Here is a 15760-nt window from a genome sequence, read left to right as displayed (position 1 = left end):
AGTCCTAATTTTCGCAGTAACATTTTTCCTTGATCTATTGACTTGGCAGTTAGAAGTTTCCCATCTTTGTAAATCTTTATAACGGCTGGAAAGCCCCAGGAAAATCTGATGTCTGCAGCTATCAAACTTCGGGTAATAGGGCGCAAATCTGTCCTTTGTTTGATCGTCTCCTTTGCCAAATCTGGAAATACCAAAATTTTTCTCCCTTCATATTGCAAATCTTTGATGTGTCTGAATTGTTTTAGGACCAAGTCTCTTTGGGATTCCTTCACAAAAGCAACCAAAACATCCTGGGAGTTGTATTTTTGTGAACTGTAAACTCTGTGGGCTCTTTCAATTTGGGATGGCTGCAGTTTGATGCCATAAGTTCTTCCCCAGGCAATCAGTTTGTTTAGTAAATCAGTATTAGACAGGTCATTGGGCAGACCCTTAATTCTGATATTCTTTCTTCTTGATCTGTTTTGAAGATTTAATAATTCAGCTTTCAAGTCTGCCATGTCCTGATGAACAGCATGTAAGTCTTTCTCGGTTTCCTTGCTTCTGGTTTCTGTCACTGTCATGCGCTGGTCCATTTCTGACATTTTTGTTTGTATTTGAGCCACCTCCGCCACTAAAACATTTACTGATGTTTCGACCCGAGTTTGCGATGCCTGCATGGACTCAAACACCAACAACAGCTGGTCGATTTTTGTTTCTATTGATTTACTGGGCGAATTGCTGGGCGATGTAGGTGCAGTCTTATCTTTAGGCTTTGTTGCCATCGTGATTATATTCTCTTATATACACTGAAATACCAGTGTTATTGTTTTCAATTCTTCTTAACTGCAACTTGAACTTCTTTAGAGCTATCAACGGCTCCTGAGCTCTCTGTTGCAGAAGTTAGATAGCAAACTGCCTGCCACAGCTGCCCTCCTTTAAAGCCAGTTAGCTGTTTAATTATAAAGTTCCTTCATAAAATGTTGTGAGATAGAAAATTCTTCTTACAGAGCTGCATATAGTCCGTTATTAGCAAGGAGTCTTCGTAATTCTGATAAAGATATCTATATTACTCACATTCCTTGTGCGGAGCTACCGCCAGATGCGACTTATCTGACGGCCGGCATGCTGCAACTCCCCGATTTCCAACTGAATTGAAAGAATGGCAAGGCATACCATTTAGAATTGCCAACTTTCCGATCAGCAAGTTCTGCAACTGAGCAGTTTACTTATACTATAATGTTATCGTTTTAACTATATTTTATGTTGTTGGGAGCATTGAATTATGACGATTGTAAACCGCCTGGAGTCGCCTTCGGGCTGAGAAAGGCAGTATATAAATATGGTAAATAAATAAATACTTAACGTCACCGCGACCCCATAATTATATCAGCCAAAATGTCAGCTTTCAAGCTGAAAAAGTGACAACTTAAACAATTCAACAGAACACAAAAACCCAAAAGGTTTTTTCTACAAATACCCATAATTTAGCTATCTTTCCCCAGATGTAAATCAGTTTGACTTTGTCATCTGGATTCAGCCACAGTGAAAGTATCTACACTGCAGGCTCCCAAGGACTCCCACTTTTTCTTTGAGCTCAGGCTTCAGCACTGATTCCCAATGCACAAGGCAAGGCACATTCCCCCGAGGTGCCTAACTGGAGGAGCTGGTTTTTCTCTCCACCTGCATCCTCTCTCATCTCCTGGGACTGTTCCTCATTATTTCAGCAGGTGACCTCTCTCACAACAGCACCCTCTGAGTCAGAAGGAGGACTGTGGATACCAGCCAAGCAAGACTAAGCCAAGTCGTAATGGAAACCTACCTGCATACTAATAAATTAGTGAGAGGACACCAACAACTCTTTTCCCCAAACAGCTTAACAAGCTGAATAGCTAACCTATACTAATCTATTATTTTCCTCTAGTCTGATCTATCAGCCTGCTGAAGCACTTCAGCAATGAATCTCCTGAAGACGTTTTCTACAATACTTTATCAGGAATGGTTTCACTGGAATTGCTAATTTTATTTATGTTGATAATGCCATAAATATCAGTACCACAGGAAATTTACAGTATGAAAACTACAGTAGATGATACAAAGACAAGTGTGTGCATTGGAATGGGGAGGTCACTGTAATTATTACATTAGTCTACTTTGCTCTGGGATATTTCCGGGTGAGTGGATTCTCAGTATCCCTCAGTGATGCTCTTTCAGTGTAATACTCAAAAGAACCATGATCGGGTGGATACATCACTATGGTTGGTCCACACCACTAAATGTTGCAAGCCACTTTGGGTCCCAATGGAGGAGGAAGAGGGTGGAGTATAAGTACAATGAAATAAAAGCAGAAATGTGCAAACACACTTAAATTGGAGATTATAGAGCAGTTCTCAACCTAAAATCCATCAGATGTGTTGTACTACAACTCCCATTATGCCACAGTGATCCTGAGAGCTGTAGTGCAATATATGTGGAAAGCACCAAGGCATTGGGGAGAATAACTTTCTTTTTGTTGCTGTTGTGTACCTTCCAGTTATTTCTGAGTAATGGCAACCCTAAGAAAACCCATCACCGTTTTTTGACAATGTTCATTCAGAGGGGGCAGACCATTGTCTTCCTATGAGTTTGGGAGTGTGTGACTTGCCCAAGATCACCAGACAAACTATTCTCACAAAGTTGCTGTGAGTTTTCAGAAGCATTCTCACGTGACATTTTGCCCACATCTAAAACAGGCATCCTCAAAGGTTGTGAGATATATTGGAAACTAGACAAGGGAGATTTATAATGTTGAAAGTCCATGGTGGGAGAAAGAACTCTTGTCTGTTGGAGCTAAGTGTGAATGCAAGTGTGAAGTGTGAATATTCTCACAAGTCTTTGTAACAAACAAACATTCCCTCCTTTTCAGAAAGCATTTCCCCAGAAAGCATTTCAGCCTGAATCAGCTCACAGACATTACACCATGTAACATGATTTTTGTTCCTGGGTTATAAATGTCATTTCCTAATAGGTTTGATCATAAAAAGTGGGAAAAAAAGGTTTATTAAACTGCAAAAACTTTGTTACAGTCTGCACCCTGACAGGTTAAAAATGGCATATTTTCATTAAGGAAAATTACAACTGACGTGCCTAGACAGAAGGAAATAATAGTACTAGATAGTGTTTTAGAAGAATTTCCAGGTCTACTGCATAGTGGACATAGCTAACCAGACAGTTGCCAACAATAAGCGAATAGGTAAGAAGGCATTCCTGTATTACCATATCTGCAAATCCAGCATCACTTGTCTTCTATCCACTTCTTTGGTATAAGCCTTCACTCCTTTGATTTTAGGGCACTGAAAGTAGAAAAGACACATAGCAATGTTATTGGCTTTTGTGATGACCAGTAAACAGAATTTTCCATATGCCTGAGGAGAAAACAAGAATGTTCCAATGACTATTTAAAAAATAAGGTGAGTGAGGAAAATGTGTGATTTGTATGAGATATATGTTTTCTTATATTTTTGTCTTCTTTTGCTACGGAAAGTCATTTTAAATACAACTACTTGAGAGAAATAAAATGTTTACAATAAGTAGACAGAGAGAGAGATACCCACAAAAGTTACTCCTTACAGGAGACATGTTTCAAATGCAGAGCATTATATCCTTCAATATTTCACAGATGAAAACTGGCACATATATAGCTAAGCAACATATAGCTAAGCAACTTCTGTTGTCAAGAACATAAAAGTTATCAATGAGAAGAAGAAAAAACACACAAGCTAGGAGAGGCTGCAGAAGTTTGTTTTCGCTTGGATTTCCTTAGGTGAACTTGGTGAGTCAATTCAGTGTAAACTACTTTTAACACTTTGAATTCACTTTGTAGCCAATGAAGTAAGCTGAGAAAAACAAGTGAGAAAGTGGGATGTGAATACTAAATCTGGGAAATTTTAAAAGTAGCAGAAAAAAGTGGAAGGATAGAGGATTAACCTGAAGTGTCTCCCCCAAAATCAGGACAGATTGAGAGCATAAAAATCCTTATTTATCTTTAGCACCCCTTCCACCCAGAAGTCATACATCAAATCATGAGCCTGCTTTAATGTCCAGTTCTCTAACACCAATATCAACATCCTACCTTGTTTCCAAAGTGGATCTTGGTGAACGTACATGTTCTCAGGTGCATATGCTTTGCTCTGATTTTTGGTTCGAGGACTTCCTTGAATGTTTTTTCCATAATTGCCCCAAAGTATGGCCAAGACTGTTCAACAATCTAAACAGAGCACATAATGAACATAGAAAACTGCCAGAAGCTTAACACCACACACAAGCACAGTTTATTTATTTATTTTGCAGTTTTTGTATACTGCCCTTCTCAGCCCCGAAGGGGACTCAGGGCAGTTCACAGGGTTGGCAACAATTCAATGCCATCGATAAAAAAACGGTATAATACATCAAAATTGACCCTCCCCTGATAAAACATTAAACATTATTAAACACGCCACATAAAATAACATCACATATCACACAAATACATAGCTGTTGTCCATAGACAGTCCTGGGTCATTGCACTTAAAACTTTTGCTTTAACTTTAAATATTCATATGATGGGCCGAACACTTGGATCCACAGCCAGGTCTTTAGCTGTCTCCCAAAGGTCAGGAAGGAGGGGGCCAACCTGATCTTACTTGGGAGGGAGGTCCACAGCTGTGGGGCCACCACTGAGTTGCAGTTCAGAATACTATATTTTAATTTCTATAATTATTATTAACTTGAGGTAGTAGCCAATGCATGCATTCCTATAGACAACTCTGTAAACATACCAAGGACAGGAAATTATCTACACATTATCTGAAATGAAAATGTATCATCACTTAATTCAAAGAGTTAGTCATCTCCAGATGCAGCCCAATCTCTTAGATCTCAGTATTACTACTCATGGAGTATTTAAAACAATAACTCATCTCCTCTGGTTGCATATTTTAAATCCCAGGCACAGCATGTTTTGCTTTCTATGTTCTGTGTTTTTAAAAATAATATTTGAACCTAAGATCATCCACTGAAGGTGACTGATTCAAGAAATATAGGGTATCATATAAAGCTGTGACATTTGCTATCGCAGGATGTCACGATGGCCACCACTTTGGATGGTTTTCAAAGGATAAACTGCTTATTCTACGAATTCCTGTTGTTGTCACTAAGGACAGCAGTGCCTTTAGGTAATCTTTTACTCTCTGCAGTCAACACTCCTAAGGTATTGGTTCTAAACCTTCCTAATTCTGCGAACCCTTAATACAGTTCCTCATGTTGTGGTGACCCTCAACCATAAAATTGTTTTTGTTGCTACTTCACAACTGTAATTTTGCTACTGTTATGAAACATAATGTAAATATCTGATATGCAGGATGGGTTTTGATTCACTGGACCAAGTTTGGCACAAATACCCGATACGCCCAAATATGAATATTGGTGGGCTTGGGGGGGGGGGGTTGATTTTGTCATTTGGGAGTTGTAGTTGCAGGGAGTTATAGTTCACCTACACTCAAAGAGCATTCCGAACTCCATCGATGAAGGAACTGAACCAATCTTGGCACACAGAACTCCCACGACCAACAGAAAATACTGGAAGGGTTTGGTGTGCATTGACCTTGAGTTTTGGAGTTGTAGCTCACCAACATCCAGAGAGCACTGTGGACTCAAACAATGATGGATCTGGACCAAACTTGGCAGAAATAATCAATATGCCGAAATGTGAACACCAGTGGAGTTTGGGGAAAATAGACTTTGACATATGGAGTTGTAGTAGCTGGAAGTTATAGTTCACCCACAATAAAAGAGCATTCTGAATCCCACCAATGGTAGAATTGGGCCAAACTTCCCACACAGGACTTCCATGAACAACAGAAAATACTGTGTTTTCTGATTGTCTTTGGTGACTCCTCTCACACACCCCTGGTGACCACCCCAGGAGTCCTGACCCCCAGGTTGAGAAATGCTGTTCTAAGGAGAGGAGGTGTTTCTTTAGATGCCTCACTATGAAAAGTACAGTGCCATCTTTGTAGGGCCCCTTGTTCATTATACTGAGTGGGCCGGCAGACATTTGTCCCAAAGTCCTGTCCTATTGGTCCTACTGCAAGCTAAGCCACTTTAGCTCTGTTCAGCTGACCACACCTCTACATGATGATATATAAAAGATCACCTAGAAGCACTCTAAGAAAGCATTATAATAAACCAACCTGAAGGCGCGTAACACAGACACACAATCATGATGAACACTATCCTTAGTATTTATACAATGTAATAAGGATAATGATTCATGAAGGAGGAAGAGCACAATGTTTCAGTGATATGCAGTTTTCTGGCATAATACTTACAGGGAGAGATGCTAACTATAACAGCTTTTCTTACCTAGAAAAGGACTTTGGTTAACAAGCTCCAAACCAAGCCCTGAAATTTACACCAGTCACACCCAACACAAGCACATAACTCATCCTTTTGTGGAGCAAATATGTTTATATACAGTAGAAATTCATGAGTCAAGTTTAAAAGCTCGTGTTGACTGGAGTTTTATGTATGTATTTTCTACAGGTTCAAAATTCATTTCAGCACCCTGTGACTTACCTTGTTCAGCCATTCCACCCTCTCAACATCAGGAAAGTGAACCTGCCAAGCAAGAACAAACAAAAGTGAGCAGAGAGTTCATTTCACCTAATAAATTGACCAGCAAGATGCAATTAAGAAGACAAAAACTGAAAAGACGCCCATGAGACACAGCAATGGACTCTACAATTAAATGGCTCTTTTCAATGGGGTGAGAGATTCTGCTGATATTTATACATTTGTATACTTATCAGCTGACCAGAAGGTCGGCAGTTCAAATCCACGGCATGGGGTGAGCTCCCATTGCTAGCCCCAGCTTCTGCCAACCTAACAGGTCGAAAACATGCATATGTAAGTAGATCAAAAGGGACCACTTCGGCGGGAAGGTAATAGCATTCCGTGCATTCACGTGACATAGGAGGTGTCTACGGACAACGCCAGCTCTTTGGCTCTGAAATGGAGATGAGCACCAAACCCCAAATTCGTACACGACTAGACTTAATGTCAAGAGGAAACTGTTACCTTTTATACTTATCAGCAAGTTCCAGGGAAGCTTGTAAGAAAGTATTTAGAATATACTGATGACAGAGTATAGGTTTAGCTCATTTTTCTCAAGTAGTGCACATTACTGCCAGTTGCTCAATATGTCAAATTGGGAGTAAGGCTCATTGAGTTTAATGAGCCTTACTCCTAGGAAAGCACATAAAGGATCTCATTCCCAAGTGTCCTTTGAAAGATATAGCTCTGAATATTTATTGCATCTTGGCAGCACACAGAATAGCATGTGGGTGGGTGCAGGAGGAAACACAAAGTAGAGCCAACTCCTACTCTACTACTTCCTTGTTTATTTTTCCTCTTCTTTCTTTCCTCTCTTTGTAACTGTTTCTAAGGCCCAGACTAATGAAGAAATTTGAGCACAGCCCTGGAAGTAAATATCACCATTGCCACCATCATAATGGTTACTGAGACCACAGATCAATGGCAGAACACAATACTAAATACATAGAGAGAGCCTGAAATATCCAATCAAAAGTACGAATATCAGATTTGAGCCCTATTCAACTGCTTTGAGCCAAAATCTCATGAAACCATGAGCAAAACACAAATCTCTGCCAGCAGGGATCTAGTGGCCATATGAAAGGACATATGAAAAATTCCATATGAAGAGTGACTGGAATGGGTCCTGGACGCAACCCCACCTCCTACCACTATACGTGGTAGGATGACATTCATATACACTTGGGTGATAGGGAAAACAGAACAATCTTCATTTTTGTAGTCAGTGAGTAGCTGGAGGCAGAGCTCTGCCTATCAGCCATGCAGTCAGCTACTCCTGCAACACCTTTTGCAAGCAGGAGCCCCCGGTGGTGCAATGGGTTAAACCCTTGTGCTGGCAGGACTGAAGAGGTTCGAATTTGGGGAGAGCACAGATGAGCTCCCTCTGTCAGCTCCCGCTCCCCGTACGGGGACATGAGAGAAGCCTCCCACAAGGATGGTAAAACATCAAAATATCTGGGCATTCCCTGGGCAATGTCCTTGCAGACAGCCAGTTCTCTCACATCAGAAGCGACTTGCAGTTTCTCAAGTCGCTCCTGACACACACACACACACACAACCTTTTGCAAGCAGGTATATTAGCTACCTCTTTGCACAATGGAGTGCTTGTGCTGGTACAGCCTGGAGTTATGCCAGTCTAAATCACAAGCAGGACTAAGGCCCTGGATAGTTAAGACCTGCTGGTATAAGACAGTACGGAGCTAGAGTATAGCCAGGCACTACTCTTGGAAGACCATCATCCTCGGGCTACAAGGGATCACCTAAGTAATTAAGTAAGGCATGTTTAATACACATCTAAACTGCATTTTATGATCATGGTAATGATGCCTGCTAACATTTTGGGCAATAAATATCTTATGCATTTTCCTTGGATCAAAATTGGAACTGCGGTGGATATAGTTCTAATAAGAATTTCTGTACTTATTGAAAATAAGGGAGTCCCACTCCAGGAAAACGCAAACATTTAATTTTTTATTATTGACGACTGATTTTATTTTAGATTTTCTTTTGGGTTTCTGACAAATGCTGTCTGCATTTTAAAAAATAAATCCAAATCAATGATGTCCATCCATAACTTTCAAATGTTAGAACAAAATTTAAAAAGTTATATTTTGGACTACAACTCCCAAAATCTTCGAGGCAGCCTATCCAATCACTCATATTGTAGCTGAGGAATATTTAAGAGCAGTAGTAAGTTTATGTCATACTTAATATTCAAACCATAGTCACACCTCACTGCATGATACAGAGTCATCTACACTACATTGTAGTGTGACTAGGTCATATTTTAGGCAGATTTTCATTTTCTTTCAGTTGCTAATATATCCTTTCATCAGCATCCACTTCCTGCTCTTTGATGGAATCTGAAAAATGGACGACCAAATAACCTTTTAAAGGAAAAAGTCTGAAAGACTGAATTTCACCACCCAGAAACAAAAGAATGCTACAGGTCATGTGGGCAATCCCAGAAATGCAGTTTGGCAAGGAAACAAATAATAGCTGAGTGTCCTCAGTGGAATTATGACACTCAGAATAGAAGTGTTTTGTGGGCAGATATTGTTCTGAAAACCTCAGACAAACAAATGAAAGCTCTGGTAAGCTATGAAAGTTTTATAGAGCTACATAAAAAATTGTTGTATGCTCCAGTGTCATTCTATAAAGTTCATATCTGACAAATATAAAAGTGCCCAAGATTTTCTGAGGGAAGTCATGATAATTTAGAGGCAGTGTGTTGTAGTTGTTTGAGCATGACACTGGAGACCAGGCTTTGAATCCCTGTTTATCCATGGAAACTGGGAATAAGGCAAACACAAGCTCTCTGAATGTATCTTGCTGAGAAAATCCCATGATAGGTTCACATTCGAGTCACCATAAGTTGGAAACAACTTGAAGGCACAAAGTTGCATTTCTTAGACTTATATTACTCTTTTTTTTAACTACAGTCCCCAGAGGAGATCAAAGTACTTATTAACTTCCAACAGGCAAATGAAGAACCAGATGTTTAAAAGAAAAACCATCCATGCAAAACAATCTCTACTAAAGCCACAGCTAGCATCTGATCTTGGAATTAAACCTCTTCCTGTGTCAAGGACTGCCCACCTTAAACCACAGTGGTTCTCAACCTTCCTAATGCCATGACCCCTTAACACAGTTCCTCATGTTGTGGTGATCCCCCAACCATAACATTATTTTTGTTGCTATTTCATAACTGTAATTTTGCTACTGTTATGAATTGTAATGTAAATATCTGATATGCAGGATGTATTTTCATTCACTGGACCAAATTTGGCACAAATACCAGATACACCCAAATTTGAATACTGGTGGGGTTGGATGGAGGATTGATTTTGTCATTTGGGAGTTATAGTTGCTGGGATTTATAGTTCACCTACAATCAAAGAGCATTATGAACGCCACTAACAATGAAATTGAACCAAACTTGGCACACAAAACTCCCATGACCAACAAAAATACTGGAAGAGTTTGATGGGCATTTATCTTGCATTTTAGAGTTGTAGTTCACTTACATCCAGAGAGCACTGTGGACTCAAACAAGGATGGATCCGGTCCAAACTTGGCACAGATAATCAATATACCCAAATGTGAACACTGGTGGAGTTTGGGGAAACTAGATCTTGTCATTTGGGAGTTGTAGTTGCAGGGATTTATAGTTCACCTACAATCAAAGAGCATTCTGAGCTCCACCAATGATGGAATTGAACCAAACTTGACACACAAAACTCCCATGACCAATAGAAAATACTGGAAGGGTTTGATGGGCATTTATCTTGAGTTTTGGAGTTGCAGTTCACCTACATCCCGAGAGCACTGTTGCCTCAAACAATGATGGATCTGGACCGAAGTTGGCACAAATACTCAATATGCCCAAATGTGAATACTGGTGGATTTTGGGGGAAATAGACCTTGACACTTGGGAGTTGCAGTTGCTGGGATTTATAGTTCACCTACAATCAAAGAGCATTCTGAACCCCACCAACGATAGAATTGGGCCAAACTTCCCACACAGAACCCGCATGATAAACAGGAAATACTGTGTTTTCTAATGGTCTTTGGCGACCCTCTGACACCCCCTCGTGACACTCCAGGGGTCTCGAACCCCAGGTTGAGAATGGCTGCCATAGATATATCTCCATTGTCATGATATGGAAATTCATATCTTGACTCAAAGAAACTATTGTGGCCTTTACTAAGCTATGTATAGATGGTTGTCACATTTCTATGTTTGATAATTAATGACATTTACAAATCCTCTACAAGTTGAATCAATTTAGGTTGTTGTCTGTCCGTAACACAATTGTCAGTCTCTCATCAGATTTATAGTTGTGATTTTTAAGCTACTGTTCTCCCATAAAATAAATCATCTTCATCTCAATAACTTCCTCTTTCCTCCCAGTCAGTGAGACAACATGCAAATATTTGGGCAGGAGCACTTGCAGGGAGCCAGATAAATGTCATTATCCCAGGCTAATAATAACAACCAATAATCAGCAACCTCCAAAGAATGAACGACTGCACGCTGCCAATTGGCTGGTAAGCCACATTACATTTTTACAGTGCACAGGATCTAAAGGAGAATCTCTCTCTCTATATATATAACTTCTGAATAAACATACACAAGTATGTTTATTCAGAGAACCTTTTACACTACTTCATTATACACATGGAAATTGGGTCATGTGTGTCCAAACTAGATTACATTATAGGTTAAGATGAAGAATGCATAAACTAGGAGAGGTTGCAGCCGTTTGTTTTTGCCTGAGCCTACTGGGAAGGACATTTCACCTTCTCTTTTACTTCCTACCCCTCTCCCTAAGTTAACTGAGTGTAAAATATTTTTGCATTTTCAACTGAGTTTGAAGCAACTGAAATAAGCCAATATGAAGAGGGAAAGTAGAAGGAAGAGAGAGAAACTGGACTATTTTAAAGAGGGGGGTTAAAAGTGGGATGATGGAGAATTAATGAGGACCATCCAAAGAAATTGGGACAGTTGAGTACAAACTCAATGCTCTGATTCCACTGTAACTGCCATGGCTCCACTTTAGGATTTGGAGCAGGTTGAAAATGTCTCTTGATATTTAACTGTAAACCAGGTTTCCAGCTTCTAATAGTTTAAACATTATTATTACTGCCCCTGGTTGCGCAGTGGGTTAAACCACTGAGCTTGTTGACTGAAAGGTCACAGGTTCAAATCTGGGGAAGCGGCGTGAGCTTCCGCTGTCTGCCCCAGCTTCTGCTAACCTCACAGTTCGAAAACATGCAAATATGAGTAGATCAATAGGTACTGCTTTGGTGGGAAGGTGACGGCACTCCATGCAGTCATGCCGGCCACATGACATTGGAGGTGTCTATGGACAATGCTGGCTCTACAGCTTAGAAATGGAGATGAGCCTCAACCCCCAAAGTCGGACATGACTGGACTTAATGTCAGGGGAAAACCTTTACCTTTACCTATTACTACAAAAAAGATTTGCTATGCCTAGTCTGTGCTTAGAGGCAAACTAAATGCCCTGCTCAGACACAAGAGCACACAGAATGGAGGTTTGCGTCTTTGCTTGTGTGCTGCAAAGTTGCTATTCACCTGCTCTCCTGCTGTTTGCCATTCATGCTGTCCAAAAGGAAAAAAAAAAACACCATGGCTTGGTTTTCCCAGGAGCTTCCAGTAGATAATGCTGAGGAAGTTTATTATTGTTGCCGCGAGGCTCAACAACACCATCGCAACCCACCATAGGAAAAATAACAACAGTACTGATTCAAGTTGAGCCATGAGGACAGATTATAGAAATCTACTGGATAAACCATACTCTCTCAGCCTCAGAGGAAAGCAATGACAAATCTCCACTGAACAAATTGTGCCAAGAAAACCCTGTGACGGGTTCACCCTAGGGTTACCATAAGTCAGAAATGACTTGAAGGTACATAGCAACAAGGCGCAGGCATGTTACTTCAGTCAAAGATCCTACAGCACCCAGACATAGAGTGCTAGCATGATGTAGCGGTTTGAATGTTAGACTATGATTCTAGACACAAGGGTATGAATCCCCTGGCCATGGGATGACCTTGAACAAGTCACACCCTCTCAGCAAGCAAAGTCAAACCCTCTCTAAATAAATCTTGCCAAGAAAATTCTGTGATACATTTGCCATAAGACAGATTTGTCTTGAAGGCAAACACTAACAACAACACATTACATGCCAAAGAATAGTATGATAAAATATAGGAGTTTTGTATTAGTAAAGGTCTAGACTACTAGCTAGCCAGCTGGCTAGCAGGACTGATTCAAGAGTTGCATTTTTATTGATGTATTTTATGAAGGCCGCTCCCATTTCAAGAAAGCACTAAAAACTTTAAAGCATGCATGAAATTGTACACATATAGAAATTCCATCCATTGTTGGCAAGCCTAGTCTAAAAATGCTTTCATGTCACTTGTTTTGTAGCAATAAACATATTCTCTCTGTGTCATTCAAAGGCAAAGAGGCGACATCGAGGTATTCAGCTCTTAAGTACTTCTGAGAGCATAAATTTCCCTGCAGTTATCATGTTTTCCGTTGTAAATGGCAGTAACTTCAGTTCTTACCAAGTGTTTTTAAATGAAGGAGGAAATATAGCCTACTACATTTGTTGGCAGAATCAAAGAAAAAACGTTGTTGTTGTTTATTCGTTCAGTCGTGTCTGACTCTTTGTGACTTCATGGACCAGCCCACGCCAGAACTCCCTGTCAGCTGGCCCAGGCCAGCTCCAATTCTTTCAAGGTCAAGCCAGCCACTTCAAGGATGCCATCCATCCATCTTGCCCTTAGTCAGCCCCTCTTCCTTTTTCCTTCCATTTTCCCCAGCATCATTGTCTTCTCTCAGCTTTCCTGTCTTTTCATGAACTTCATCTTTGCCTCTAATATCCTTCCTTCCGGTAAGCAGCTGGGCATTATTTCCTGGATGATGGACTGGTTGTATCTTCTTGTGGTCCAAGGCACTTTCAGAATGTTCCTCCAACACCACAGTTCAAAAGCGTCTTTCTTCCTTCGCTCAGCCTTCCTTATGGTCCAGCTCTCACATCCATAGGTTACTATGGGGAATACCATTGCTTTAACTATGCGGATCTTGGTTGCCAGTCTACTCTTCACTATTTTATAGGGATTTGATCATCTTCTGACCTGGAAGTCCCATCTTCTGATGGTTTATTGACATATCTCTGGTTGTACTGATCCATTTAGTTTTTGTGGCATGAATACTGGGATGGGTTGCCATTACCTTTCCCAGGGATCGTATTTAATCTGACCTCCCTGCCATGACCTTCCCGTCTTGGGTGTCCCTTCACGGTTTCACTCATGGCATCATTGAGGCGCTGAAGCTCCAGCACCGTGACAAGGCAACAATCCTTTGCAGGAGCAACATTAGTCACTAGCTAATGAAGACTGTTCAAGAGTTAGAAGCAGACTGTGTATTAGCAATAAAGCATTTTAAATTCCTTTCCCCCATTCCTTGATGAATAATATCCTGGTTCAAGTTCATTGTTAAGACAATCCACTTTGTAAATTAAGGAGTAAGGACTAAGAGTCTAACGCGAAACGTATTTGGGGACCTTGGCTCACATAAACTGGAATGGTATCGTGATCAGAGTATTATATTAGAACTGAGAAGATCTAGATTCAAATCCTCACTTTGCCATGTAGGCCTCAACATGGATGTAATTAATTGGAGAAGGGAGATGGAAGAAAGGTGGGATATAAATGTAACAAGACAGGTAAACAAATAAATTGTTTGTCCCCTTTCAAGTCCACAGGGCTTGCTGGGACCCCACTGAGCAGATCTTAGGGAAAAGGGGGTATAAATACAATAAATATGAACTAAATAACCCCATAGACTTACTTCAGCACTGACATGTTTACTGCAAGTCCAGTTGTAATATTAGTAGGGGAAACTGTAGATACCATCATGTAGGATAGGTCCTTTCCTTTTTCTCCTCGGCCGCTTGGAAAAGGAAGGGGCCCAAGGCTGTTAGGAATTGTGGGAGTTGAAGTACAAAACACCTGGAGGGCTGAAGTTTGCCCATGTGTGATGTAGGCCTTTCACTTATTAACAACTTAAATTCAATTTGGCAAAAAAACCCCAAGTTGTTGTGTGCCTTCAAGCTTGGGTCCCCAACGTTTTAGTGACCCAAACCCAACCCAATATGATTTTTTTTTGCAAGATTGATTGAGGTTTGCCCTGTTCTTCCTGAGACTGAAGCCAGGACTCAAAAACAACTTTGGAGAGCCTTTTTTATTACAGTTCCCAGAATCCCCCAGACAGCCTCTATTAGGGCAGGGGTCCCCAAACTACGGCCCGCGGGCCATATGCGGCCCGCCGAGGGCATTTCTCCGGCCCGCGAGGCCTGGCCTGGCCTGTCCACGCCCACCCAGTGCCGCTCTGCCCATCGCGGGAACTCTCTGCTCTGGCCGCTCTGCTCGTGTGGGAGGGAGAAGCCTTTTGTAGTTTACCTGCCTCCTTGGAGACCAGAGCGGCCGGAGCAGAGGGTTCCTGCAAAGGCCGGAGCGGCGCCGGGTGGGCGTGGCCAGAGAACGCCAGCGTTCCCTGGCCACGCATGCCCGGCGCTGCTGGCCACGCCCACCCGGTGCCGCTCCAGCCTTTGCAGGAACCCTTTGCTCCTGCCGCTCTGGTCTCCAAGGAGGCAGGTAAACTACAATTCAAAAACCAAAGGACACTGCCCACCAAACCCTTCCAGTATTTTCTGTTGGCCATGGGAGAACTGTGTGCCAAGTTTGGTTCAATTCAATCGGTGGTGGGGTTCAGAATGCTCTTTGATTGTAGGTGAACTATAAATCCCAGCAACTACAACTCCCAAACGTCAAGATTCTATTTCCCCCATACTCCACAAGTGTTCCCATTTGGGCATATGGAATATCAGTGCCAAGTTTGGTCCAGATCTATCATTGAGTCCACAGTAATTGATGGAGGCAGGTGAACTACAACTCCAAAACCAAAGGACACTGCCCACCAAACCCTTCCAGTATTTTCTGTTGGTCATGGGAGAACTGTGTGCCAAGTTTGGTTCAATTCCACCTTAGATGGGGTTCAGAATGCTCTTTGATTGTAGGTGAACTATAAATCCCAGCAACTGCAACTCCCAAATGTTAA

The 15760-nt window shown here is 41.3% G+C and overlaps 1 protein-coding gene across 1 annotated transcript in view; it reads right to left on the bottom strand.

Moving 5' to 3' along the window:
* Positions 1–15760, bottom strand: part of ESYT3 (extended synaptotagmin 3) — a 51063-nt gene that overhangs the window by 31651 nt on the left and 3652 nt on the right. The window contains exons 2-4 of the mRNA XM_060775350.2: positions 6571–6612; positions 4088–4222; positions 3232–3308 (exon numbers count right to left, since the gene is read on the bottom strand). Of these exons, the coding sequence (XP_060631333.2) occupies positions 3232–3308; positions 4088–4222; positions 6571–6612 (254 nt within the window). The remainder of the gene's footprint in view (positions 1–3231; positions 3309–4087; positions 4223–6570; positions 6613–15760) is intronic.

Source organism: Anolis sagrei, chromosome 1 (assembly GCF_037176765.1).
Source record: "Anolis sagrei isolate rAnoSag1 chromosome 1, rAnoSag1.mat, whole genome shotgun sequence".
NCBI lineage: Eukaryota > Metazoa > Chordata > Lepidosauria > Squamata > Dactyloidae > Anolis > Anolis sagrei.
Note: the sequence above shows the minus strand (reverse complement) of the source record. Positions and strands in the feature narration are given on the sequence as shown.